A 13,407-nucleotide genomic window follows, 5' to 3' on the forward strand; every position below is an offset into this window, starting at 1 on the left:
CCAGGGATGGTGATTCAATCACTTCCCTGGGCAGCCTGTGCCAGTGCTGGATAATCTTTTCAGTGAAGAAGTTTTTCCTAATGTCTAATCTGAACCTCTCCTGTCACAGCTTGAGACCGTTCCCTCTGGAGTGTGCCGAAAGAAAGGCAACAAAGCTGGTGAAGGGTCTAGTGCACTAGTGTTATGAGAAGCAGCTGAGCGAATGGGGGTCATTTAGTCTGGCGAAGAGGAGACTGAGGGGAGACCTTATCACTGTCTACAACTACCTGAAGGGAGGTTGTAGCAAGGTGGGTGATGGTCTCTTTTCCCAAGTAACAGATGACAGGACAAGAGCAAATGGCCTCAAGTTGTGCCAGGAGATGTTTAGACTGGATATTGAGGAAAATTACTTCACTGAAAGCTTTGTCAAATAGTGCAACAGGCTGCCCAAGGAATTGTTGGAGTCACCATCCCTGGAGATATTTAAAAGATGTGTAGATGTGGTGCTTAGGGACATGGTTTAGTGTTGGACTTGCAGTGTTAGGTTTACAGTTGGACTTGATGATCTTAATGGTCTTTTCCAACCTAAATGATTCTGTGATTCTGCCTCGCTCTGGAGCCGTTACTGTTATAAGAAATAAATTTGCAAAGTCAAAAGAAGGCAAATGGAACAAGATACAAGAACACACCAGGGAACACTCTAGGAATCATCAGGGTCTGATTTCAGCTGTTTATTGCTAATTTAAGTGATAGCAAAACCTATTCCTAGCAGCTAGTTTAGCTAGAAAACACAGATATATACATATTCATATGCAGTCAAGTGAAATTAATATGCACCGATCAAGTAGAAAATGAATGACTTGCAACTGTAGTGTTAATGCATCAAGTGCATAAGCATGCCATCACTCGGCTTTAATTACTTAAGTACCAAGAACAAACTTACACAGTTTTTTTGCTTCTATAGGATATTCATGTCCAAAAAAAGCCTTTTAAAGTGTGAAAACATGTATTATACAGTTATACCAATACAGAATCAGTTTGCAAAGTAAGATTTAATATTACTGTTTATTAACAACGATAAAGTCATCTACCATAATACAACAGAATTGATGATACTGTGGACACCAACGTGATTAGAAACAGTTACTTCTAACACTAATTTCCAGCAACAAAACAGACTGGAGAAAATTAAAGTCCCATACTGTTCCAAACAAATGGTAATTGATCACAAAAGAACATTTATCTATCTTACTGAAGTTGACAGAAAAATGATGCCCTGTTTCCCAAAAATGGGCACTGATCACACTACGTTAGGTGCAAGTGATGCAACACAGTCACTATCAATCCAGCAATCTTTAGTTTCAACACCACCATTTCTCACATCTCCCCTGAAAAACATACTATTATCTAATTCTTATTGCATGTTCAGAAAATTATGAGCAAGCATCCATACTTTTAAGATGAAAGTTTATTTGAGAATACTTTAGTTGTAAATTTATCTGGGTTTATTTTTATTCAAAGTACTAAATGAATACTAAGACACATTATCAAGACCACAATAATGGTTTAATGGTTGCATGGTTTTAATTTCCATCTCTTATTATTTTAAAAGGTGCTAACCAAGAAATGGACTGGTAGGTCACACAATGAGAGCACCAACTTATATGTTAAATTAGAAGAATATTCCTTAAACATGTACATCACCCACCGCATCATCATAACAAAAGAGACACGCAGACCATGTTTTCTTTTTTAACAAAAGAATTTCAACATAGCAACAGTAGTAGATTTTTGTAAACATCTATCACCTACTCTCAATCCTCTGCAAATATTTTTAGAGCAAATTCAGAGTGCTTTTCCTTACAGATTCCAATCTGAAGGGCTAAAATCACAAAGTCAGATAAAGTATATAGATATTCAATATTAGTTATGAATTAAACATCAACCCTTTCTGAACTTGAAGTCTCAAACTTTATCGAGGTCTAAAGCAGCAAAACAAAAGAGAATCAGGATGGATTCAGCTTAAAACGACTCAGGGTATGCTGAGCAGCTCTTTAATCAAGAGTCTATGGATTGTAAAAAGCTATCCAACGTGCCTTAGAGACGACACAAACATTTCATCAGCTGAATCGCCTTCTAGGTTTCAGTGACTACAACTGCATCTCTGTAGACTCTAACAGCAGCCTAGAGTTTTAGAATTCAATTCACACAGTGATATTAAGTTTAGATGTCTTTGGAGCTGGACTCAAACCCTGAAGTCCATTTATTCATCTTGAGGCCTTCTAAAATTACACAAAAAGGAAATGCTAAAGCATTGGTGTATGTCTTAAACTAGGCATCATACTCAGGACTACGGAAACGTACCCTCATCTACTCAAATTCCAGAGCCTGATGGTTTACCCTACTCTCTCAGAAGATATACGTGGATGTTCTTTCAGGATTCTTTTCTAATGAAGCACAACTAATCACAGAAAAAAAGGGTGATGAAGAGGAGCAAGTGATAAATTTAAATGTGAAACACACAGTGACCTCTTTGGGTTTTGCTTGGTTTTTTGGTTTTTTTTTTTTTTAATAAAGAGGAACAAGAGTGTAGTGTAAGTGAAGGACAGATTTATAACAATAGGTTGGGGTTTTCCTTTAAGAAAAGACCCATGCTCAGTTTCTTGGTTTGCCTTTGAACATTCAGACCTCCATCTCCCATCTTCCAAGGAGTCTGGACTAGTCTCTTAAGCTACAGCAATTGTCACTAAGATATTGTATAATGCGTACAGGAAATCACAATTATTATCATTCTCCTTTTCCTCCTCTGGTTGTCTTTACAAAGAGAAACAGCAGCTAACGTTGCATGTTAGAATTCAGTCTTGCAAAAAATACTTACTGAACCTAGCTCCAGTGGCAAAACACAAGTCACAAGAATAAGAAAGTTGTGCGCCAACATTCAGGATTGTAGTTTTCAATCTGATATCTAAATTCCTTTCTAGTTTATGCACCTACATTCTTTTAACCTGCTCTTAGCATGTAATAATGTTTAGCTACTGGGCCACAAGACAACAACTTGGGAAACAAATGACACAGGTAGGTTGTGACAGATAATACGGCACTAGCAAATATAGCTTTTGACCTGTGCTTACATCAGAAATGAGCAGAAGAGTCTTGTGTGTCCAGGCTCCACAACTCTGATTGCCAGTCGTTTTTGGCATTATTGTAGGGTGTGAACTGCAGTAGCTGGGGAGTGCAGACATTGTTTTTTCTCATACATCAACTTTCTGAGGGAGTTTATTCATTTCATGCATGCATCAGTCAGGGTCTTAAAGACTTCTAAAACAGCCCACCCATTTGTACTGAATAGAAGTTATGTATCATACCATATTCTTGTGCACTAAGATCAACTAGGTTTGGTTTAACTCGGATAATCTGGTTATGTTGCTTCCAGGTATAGTTCAGACAGACCATATACATCTCCAACTTGGACATCTCTGCATTCCAGAGTTCATTCTGTGACACAGACATACCTTGCATTTAATTTGTTCTTGTGAAAACTCTCTTCCAGAGAGTTTTCAGCTTTTTCAACATGCTGAGAGGTTTGTTTCCTTCTTGGGAAGGTTTTTGTTTTGTGGTTTTGTTGTTGTGGTTGTGTGTGTATGTTTGTTTTGCAGATGGTTGCCAACTACCTTCACAAAGCTCATCTTTCATTCTCCCCATGCCCTAGAAGACAGTCTGGATTCATGGCAACACGCTTCTTCAAGGTTTGCCAGTAATGGGATGAGGAAGTTCACACATAATAAAGCAGCTGCAAACAGACACTGGAGTCAGGAATCAATAACTAAAGGTCAGATCACAGCAAGCATGTGACAAACAGCTCTAGAATTTGTGTTTTCATGTGAACTGAAAACCAGTCCATTTGCTTTCATCCCACCATTACTGCCATAACCTTGTTTTCAGCAATCCATAACACCCAAATTGTTTTCTGTCAAGGTCTGAAGCTTCCTCCTAAATCTATCACCTGCTGTGGCATTCACTGGACTGAACACAAAAAGTGTGCCCTGATGCAAGTTTAACTCTCAGAAATGATAGTAAACTGCATTTTAGTGACTAATGTCAAAAGTGAAAGGCCAGAATGAAGTCTCAGTATTTAGCAGCAGTATTAGTGTAACAATAGTGGCTGATATTTCATTAACAATATACTTAGTATAATCTTTCTTCAAAGCACTGTTTAGTTATCTTGCTCAACTACAAAACACAGACATAATTTTACCTAATTCAACCCAAATTCCGCATGGTTTCCCAAGTTCCTAGCACTATAAGAAAGATGACAGTACATACCTATGGCTTTGTATGCATTTTGAGTAACACTCCTTACCCTATTAACAGGCTTAGAGCAGTAGCTTATATTTCTTTTTGTGTATTAGTGATCTGTCTTATCTACAGCACTTTTTGCTTTAAGTCTAGCCTTTTTCTCTCATGGCCAGTCTTAAAGCAGATGGGGTTTTTTTTTGCATCCAGAATACATTCGTCCTACGGTGAGGAGAGCAAAAAAGAATACAGTGGCCAACAACCAGTAGCAAATTATGAATGGGAATCTTCTAACCAGAAGGTGATCTCCCATCACCACCGCACAAGCGTTTAGTTGGTTCAGCATTCCTGGCATATTTCTCAAGCAGAACCTATAAGGCTATTGTATTAACTCCACTCTCCTACTCTCATATTTATTAAGTGCATTGTGGTTCCACTATTGTTCACTACCATATTCTCTCTTGGCCAGAAATGTGCTGGGAGTAGAAGTAACTACTGAATATTTAAAAATTCAAAGGTTATCAGGGCTCTCAAAGAATTTAAACTATAGGAAAAACAGAAGAATGGTTCAAGGATCAGCTCCCAGCTGAAAAAAGAGGCAAAACAAACCCTAAGTGGATGTAAGATTGGGTTTGACCATTTCACTGAAGAACAGGCACTTCCTCACTGAAGTACAGGCTCTTTTTATAAAAAGACTCTTAATTCACTGACTAAGGGCAGTCCTCCGGTCTCATGTACCTAGGAGAATTCACCTCATAAATATTAAAGCAAGCAACGGTTCTAGGTTTTGAATGTGCACTGATACATACATTAAATATACATTATTTGAACCTAAAACGATACTACAAACTACTAACTATAGGAATTGAATTTAAAAAGGAAGCAAAAAATTATCTTGAATCAAGGCTATCTTTTGCTTGTTTGAAAATGTAGAATTTGTTACTTTGACCAAAATATGCATTTGCATATTGACAAAATTTATGTAAAATTATTATTACAGTGAAAAATCATGTGATACCTGATGGGCCGATTTTCTTTACTGTCAAAGAGTGAGAAGATTACTTCCAGTTCCTCTCCCAGATTGGAGCACATGAGACTTTTCATCTGAACAAAAAGATGGTGGCTGCTAGCTGGTACTGGTGTGTCTTTTTTTCGATGACGATGCTCCATCTAAAATTACCACAAACAACACAGCAGCCAGTTTGAATTAATCATAAAAACCTCAAAACATAAAGAGATTAAAAACGTAATAGCAAACTATTTTCTTAATTCAAATTTTTAAAGTCTTAATTCTGTATTACCTCATAAGGGGCTGTGAGGGTTGGTTTGGTTGTTTGGTTTTGGTCTGGGGCCAAAGGCAGTTGGGGAGGCAAGGGGTTGTATCTAAGACAGAGAACTCAAGGAAGTGACTTTTCTAGTATTGCACTGCATCATAATTACCTCTAGGGAAAAAGCAGTAATCTCTAGAAGTTTACCTTTTTTCCTACTTCGAAAATTTAAAGCCTTTATGCTTTGTGCTGTAACAATACAGTATTTCATATCTGATATGAATATCTGGTGTTCCACTATTCAAGCACACAAAAAATGCTTTTGTACAAGACTAAATACTAGTATTTCAGAATGGAAAAAATATCACATCTTTGCTATATAGAAGCTACAGATTCTCTCGATTTGACTTCACAGTTTATAACAGGTGATTAAAATGGTAAAGGTAGTGTAAAATGATATTAAATTGTCCTATTTTTCTCTTACATTGTACCAAAAAAGCATTTTAAACAGCAATCTTTCTAAGCTACTTAGCCTTCAAACTGAAGTTATCTTGAGCTTTTTTTTTTTTTTTCATCTTTATTTTTGAAAGTGCACTCCATGACTTCCATCATTAGTTTTCTGGGTTATTCTTCCTCTGTATGTTTCTTACGATTAACACTTCCCCACTGCATTTAATCTAGTGCTTCAACAGGATTCCGTAAGATTACATCTGGCTTTGAAACTGCCCAAAGATATACTGATTCTAGCATGAAGAAATTACTAGTAGGCCTGACATTATAAGTCAGCAGCACAAGTAGTTAAAAATTATCAAAAATACATTGTAATTTGTGCTCTACAGCAAACTGCAGCAATTATATTTTAGCTCTGTTCTATATTTAAATACAAAAGTAAGCATAAATAAAATTTAGTTTAAATAAAGGCTTAGTCTTAAGCAATTAAGGTTCAGAACTGTATACATGTGACAGCTGCGGTACATGAGCCAATAAGTGAATTGGCAATTTTTCCTAGACTTTACTGGAGATTAAAGCAGAGTAAGAAGTATCAGAGCTGGGTTTAGTAAATCAAGACAGGCTTTTATACCCAGACAAGAGATTCTTCTATGCAGTTTAACTACTATTAACATTAATATATTAGAAAAGACCAATAGCCCAGTTTGATTAATTATGATGATACTCGTACCATAAATATACATGGGTCATGGGTCAGTTAAAGCTCTACTGGGAAAGCCTCATAGGCTTTTACTGATGATTAAAATTCATGTTAACAATCACAATTTTAATCATATGTCACAAAACAAAACTTTTAACAAATAACATGTAAAATGAACATGTGTGCCCACAAATTTGGCATCAAATCAAAGCATCTCATACAGATGTAGAGATAACACAACTGGTCAAAAGAAAACTTATTTTCTCGCAGTACAACTCACTGCATGAGTTCAATATGAATTCAATAGCAAAAGTACTGAGTACTATATTCACACACCAGCCTGTAGAGCTCCGTAACACTGATCTCTTCAGGATCCACCATAGCATATTCTTTTCTTGGAACTAAGTCAAGCCCCAGTTGTCTGTGAGAGAAATGGAATAACAGTAAGTAACTTCTACATACAAAGGAAATAAATTAACTCATTGCTTCCATTTACATTTAACAGAAACATTTCAACAAACAATGTGCATGTTAATTGGTACTCTACAGTTGGTTTTGATTTTGTTTAACGTATTTTGGCTGTATTCACCATTCACAGATGATTCCTACTCTTTCTTCACTTTTTAACACAAATAGAGTATGTTTTTCCACAATCTGTAAATCTGTTTCACATTGTGGACAATGTACAACGGATATTGTCCTTGGTACTATTGTGGGCATTGCACAATGAATCACACTAGTATTGTCAATTTGATTGACAACCACAGAAAACAAGATAAAAAGAAAATCCATCAAATGCCAAAACATCAGCTTAGTTTTCATTTGGACTGGATGCTGTCAAAGCTGTTTGGTTGCATCCTCTGAGCAAAATAATGAAATGAACTTGAATCAACAGGAATAAAACATTTTCTGCACAGCAGCAAGCAATAAAGACTAAGAATATATATGGGGCAGTCACGCTGAATTTAGAAAAAACTTCAAAGATTAGAAAGTTTTTTTAAAAATCTGTTTTTAAAGAGCAGGAACTGATCACTTCAAAAACCACCACAATTCCATTTGGACAGTGCAATTCTAAGCAGACAGTTAATCATAGTGGAAGAACTGTGATTAACTGTCTATGTTAGGTATTCAAGCTTTCAGATAGCAGTAGTTGCAGAAACACCTAAAACTCAGTTAATTTTTCTACTGAGTATTGCTGCATTTAGTCAGAGTTTAACTGAATATATACAGGCTAAAGAAAAGACTTTGGAAACAGCCCCCAAATGCCAAATATAGTTCTTTTGCCAAATAAGGTATTTTAACCTATTTTCTTGCCTTTTTAAAAAAAATAGATAATATCATTTGCATTAGCTCTTATTCAGATCAAAGAAAGATGAAGAGCATAGTAGCAAGATGTATGTTAGAGATGCCCAAGTAAGAACTGAATTGCGTGACGCAAGCCAAACAGGAAGCAATGTCAGCTAATATAGATTCAGCTAAGACAACAGAACTATGGTAACTGTGTCATATAGGATTCTGATCAGGTGTGTTTTGAAAGGACCTAAAAGGGTGGTGCGGACATATCAATACAGACAGCACTACTGCTACGTAAAATAAACTGAGAGAGAAAAGCAAAATAAAATGACAAGTCGTTTTTCACCATTAAAACATAGTCAACAGAAAAAAAAAAAGGAGAAAGGATAATACCCATCAGGAGTGTGTTTCTCATTTCAACATTCTGCAATGAGGCTAAAGATGAGGCATAATAATTAGATTCCTTTACTCACTCATTGCCCCAGTCCAGACGAGCGGTGATATGTCGCTTGACGTCCTTCATTCGATCATGGGTGAGATGGCCGACAAGAACCTGCCTTCGCAGGTCTAGGATTTCATTCATGATGTGCCACAGTCTGTGAAAGAGATCCCCTTCATTCCTCTGCGAGATAAAAAACACAGTGGCCTCTATATCAACTGTAGAAGTTGACAATCCTAATAAATACAGATATGGTGGGCAAGTCAAGAAAACCTCCTTATTGCCCTACTTGTTAATATCTTTTTTCTCCCCATCGTACTGTGACGATTTTACCTGCATGTGTGTGTGTGCATATAGAACAACTTCAGAGCTTACCATAGACCCTGTCTTTGCACCACACTCACTCCAAAGTTCCACTACAACTTCCTATCTCTCATGTTAACAGTCTAATTTATGTGACAGATATGAGAAAAATTCAGCAAAAAAAAATTGTTTCATGCCATAACACTGTTTTTAGTCCAAGAGTATCTTCATTCTGTGCTGCTGTCTTAACAAAAATGTATATGACTATTTGAAGCCACACACATAAGGAGATGAAAAGGCAACAGCTCCTAGCTTTTAAACTCTGAACTACAGATCGTTAGTGTTCTTCTTAACTTTTTCTTGCACAGATACAACTGTATGTAACGCTGTCTAACTGTAAATACATGGTATTATGTAGACAGAATCTTGTCCTGACAGTTCTTCTTCTAACTGTGAAATAGGAGAAATTATATGAAAGTGACTGCTTTCTAAAACACATTCTCCTACTCTAACTTTATACCAGTTAAGGACTTAAACAACCTCCCATAATGGTTTCTTCCCAAACAGAAGTTCTTTGAACTCTTCCTTCACAAATTCTAAGTGATTTTACTTGATATAGTTTTTCTGAGAAACTTCAACTGGCAGAAATTATCGCAACCTTAATTTCAGTGATGCACCACACAAAGTTGAAAAACATTCATATTCATATTTGTTCTGCTAACTCTTGCAAAAAATTCTAAGCCGCCCTTTTCCTTCTTCCTATGAATAAGCGGCATGAAAACAACGTTCAGCTACTTCTGCTAATAGCTATGATAAGCTAAAAACTACTTAGAAGCACTATTACTCTCCATCAATAACTTTTATATTCCAAGGGCTCTGACAAAGTGCTGTTTGATAGATTTACTCCTTTTACTTCCCATTCACTCACTTCATAAGCTCAATAAAAAGGCATTAATTTATTGTCTTGGCTTTCTGTCTGGAAAAAAAGAAAGCCAGTGTATTTTTAACACAAATAACAACAGCAGTGAAGAAAAATGTTGCCAAGAAAGGAACAACTTCAGTAAAAAAACAGGAATACATGAACTTGATAGGTAACAGAAAAAAAGGTCATATAAGTAGCCCTTGAATTAGGAGTAAGAGAGAAGAAAGACTTACAGTAACATTAGAGGGAACTGACCTGACAGTATGTTTTCCTAGTTTTCCATCACACACTGGTGTATAAGGATTTAATTTCTACTTTTTAAAAATCCCAAATCAAATAAATACTAACTTGTGTGCCACTTTTGGTTTTGGTATCCGATAATAAGCTCTACTGAAGTAAATTATGTGAATACAAAAGACATGCCAACTTTAACAACACTATTAAGCTGAAAATAATGTTTTGAAGTATCCTTTCTTTTCCAGAGCTATAAAAACTGTTTATGAGTTGCTAGTACCTCAAAGCACTGATTAAATCTATGTTTCAATAAAATACCAATATTGTTTGTTAGACTTATTTCCAATACTTCAATTTAGCGACAAAAGAATCCTTAGATCCAACGGCTAAGTGAAGCCAGACAAGACTAAACCAATCAATAAGCTGCTAAAGTTTAGCATCAGTAGTAGTCAATGACTGGAACAAATTAAGAGATATATTTCGTTCATAATTGGAACAGTTAAAAGCCAAATTGAATGCATCTTTTCTGAAATGTACATTTAAACTAAACTAGAGCATCTAAATAGCAGTGTTTCTTTTGAATTGGCACTAAATCAAAGCACTGTTATTCACGGTACTTGCCACATAGAGTTGTTTCCACATTGTCCCCCAATCTCTTAACGTTGATGTCATTTCTGTAATAACAGAATCTTCTGTTGGAATAACCATTTCAAATTGTCTGTAATATGCAGAAGAACACATGATATTACACAAGCATTACAAATCCCATTACACTTAGTAATACAGAGAATTCCTCCTGCTACCAGTTATGTCTATCAACCTACATGAGAGCTCCTTCAGCCCACAACATGTTTTATTTGTACATTTCATTTAATCCCAATGGAAAAGGCCTGGGTGAAGATAATTTAATTCCTATGGAAAGTCTTGGTCCTAGAGAAGTCAAGGCAAGTTGTTTTTTTTACTATGAGATAAGCAAATCAAAACCTGCTTTCACAGCAGAATAATTCCCACAGTTACCACAGGTATCTTGCCGCTTTAGCTTAGGTTACAAACCAGTAATTGTTGCCACTATTTTTACATGTCTGTTTATAGAAATAAGACAGAAAATGCCATTCCTTTAACTGAAAGAGGATATAAAAATCTCAAAAGAAAACTAATACAGTGTGAGTTCTTGCCTCTTTGATGTTGGCCAACAAAAAGCTGTGTTGGCTTGGTCAAGAGCAAACTCTCCAACACATCATCACTTCACACACCATCATCACTACTACTTTGTTCTCACACACAGTATATGTCAAGTGTTTGCATTCATGCTTGGATTACTTATGATATCATTTCTCTCTTATCAAGTTAAAACAACACTGTGGCAGCCCCTGGCCATGATGTGCTGTAGGGCACATGGCCTGAATGGGAAACACAGACTAATGAAGAAAACAGAAGCGACAGAGATGGAACTCCCTACAGGTATTGACATGGTGTCTGCTAACAAAAGTTATTCCATCTTCAAGACTTGTTTTATTGTCATAGTCTACAACAATTTTATTTCACCAAACCTTCAGTTCTATCTATAACCACTTTTAAAGGAGAAATGATCCCAGGGCATGAGAACCCACATGTGGCTTGGATTCAACAGCAAACATCAGACTGTTTAACAGTAATGTGAAGCCACTTCACCTGTGGGAATAAGTGATTTTTTTATCTCTTTTTTTAAGTATGATTACAGTTATCTTGGTTATTTCTGCCCATCGTGAACCATGGACCTTCTACGTACTCATTCATGCTCCCAAAATAAAGATCACCTACATTTGATGTTTAGGCATTCATCTATTATGATGAGAAAGGCCTTTACCAAAACAGGTTTTACACTGTTATGTATCAGTTCTCTACTAATAAATCTAAGCGAATGACACAATGAACACTCCCAAATTAAGTAAGACTTGGGAAGAAACTGTTTTGAACTAAGACATGTCAAGGTAACTATTACATCTAAAACCAAATGCAAATCTATGTTTCTTTTAATCAGAACATTCCAGTTCCAAAACAAAGATTTAAAACTAATTTTAACCAATTATTCTGATTTATTAGCTCTTCTCAAAAAGAAGAGATACCAGTTGTTGTCAAAAATAAATCTTGGCTCTTCAACACCTAAGAAAAGTAGTAAAGGGAAAACATCTCTCTCCATTCAAAGTTTAAGTGGATCTTTTGGCATTGAACTGATATGCTATTTTACTATTTTTTGTAAAATGCCAGCTTTCTGCCACAGTACAGCTGATGTCCTCAAGGAAAACAATTAATCTTAAACAGCAGGTTAATAGCCATCTTCTATAAAGAGTAACTTCTTCTAAAAAAGGCAATACCTCTTTTAAGTCAAACCTAACAAGAGGAAGTGAAAACGTAATCTTTTCCTCTTTCCACTAGAAAACAGACTGATGTTCCTAATTGTGCTCTACGTCTTTTCAGAATACGTCACTCCAATATTATGACAGTTAAAAGTTAAGATAAAACACAACAAAATCACCATTTCATATTATAAGCAAAAGAGCTTTGGTACAGATAACTGGCCACGTTGAAATATTTGAATACAAAACATTCCACCTACCCTTTGTTCTTAACACATGCATTTTTCAAGTGAATGTAGTTGGATGGAAATATGCCCTGAAAAATAAAACAGTTTAGGTGAAAACAAAAAAAACTCCCCTTACATGAGTTTATGTACCATTTAGCATCATTTAATATGCAAATATGTGCTGCATTAAGAGTCTTCCAAAAAATTAACAACAAACATGCACAAAAGAGAACGCAACAAAATAACTTAATAAAGAAGTTAAGAAAGTCAAAGGAAGTTTTACTGGGTGGCTACTGTACCCTGCAGTGCACAGGAAAGCTGTGGTAGATGTCTACCAAAAAGCCTCAGTGTCCTGACAGAAGTTGGTCTCTTTTCAGTTATCTAAAGGCCCTCTATTGTTTCTTCCGAAAGAACAGCATTGCTGCAACAGTCACACTGCCCTTCAGCACACTTAACCTTCATAAATTAGACTAAGCAAAATAAAGCAACACCACTTCAAACTTCTGCCCAGGAACTTAATATGCTACAGCTTGTTACACAATGCAGCGAGAGGAAATACGTATATGTTCTCTTTATAATAAGCACAGCTGCATAGAGCTTTCCTTTGTGATGATGGTGCTTTGTTTTCTTTTAAAGATATCAGACCTTCAACAAAAGCACATCTACTACATAAAGGCCACTGGCCTTATGAATGCTCCTGCTCCTACGTAATGTAAAGTAGTTCAGGAGAGCATTTTCCAAGGATAGTATAGGCTTGCACTTGTAACAATGTGCCAGAAAACAGGATGGCTGCATATGCACACTTAACTGCAGACCAGCTGCCACAGGTAATCTCTTTGAGTGTCAAAGCTGCCAGCATAACAAGGGAAGAATCTTGAGAAATACCAACAATGAGCTGAGCTACAAGGTGCTCTTAATATTTCCCTTTTGAGGAGACTCCCTTCAAAATGCAGAAAACTGTTT

General features: G+C 36.2%; 1 protein-coding gene across 4 annotated transcripts in view; it reads right to left on the reverse strand.

The window, feature by feature from the left end:
- DOCK4 (dedicator of cytokinesis 4) overlaps window positions 1–13,407 on the reverse strand; it is a 248,507-nt gene that overhangs the window by 146,631 nt on the left and 88,469 nt on the right. For all 4 annotated transcript variants that reach the window (XM_054056438.1, XM_054056437.1, XM_054056436.1 and 1 more), the window contains exons 4-8: window positions 12,478–12,533; window positions 10,503–10,599; window positions 8,457–8,605; window positions 7,027–7,111; window positions 5,291–5,442 (exon numbers count right to left, since the gene is read on the reverse strand). In XM_054056438.1, coding sequence (XP_053912413.1) covers window positions 5,291–5,442; window positions 7,027–7,111; window positions 8,457–8,605; window positions 10,503–10,599; window positions 12,478–12,533 — 539 coding nt within the window. The remainder of the gene's footprint in view (window positions 1–5,290; window positions 5,443–7,026; window positions 7,112–8,456; window positions 8,606–10,502; window positions 10,600–12,477; window positions 12,534–13,407) is intronic.

This window comes from Cuculus canorus, chromosome 1 (genome assembly GCF_017976375.1).
Source record: "Cuculus canorus isolate bCucCan1 chromosome 1, bCucCan1.pri, whole genome shotgun sequence".
NCBI classification, from domain to species: Eukaryota; Metazoa; Chordata; class Aves; order Cuculiformes; family Cuculidae; genus Cuculus; species Cuculus canorus.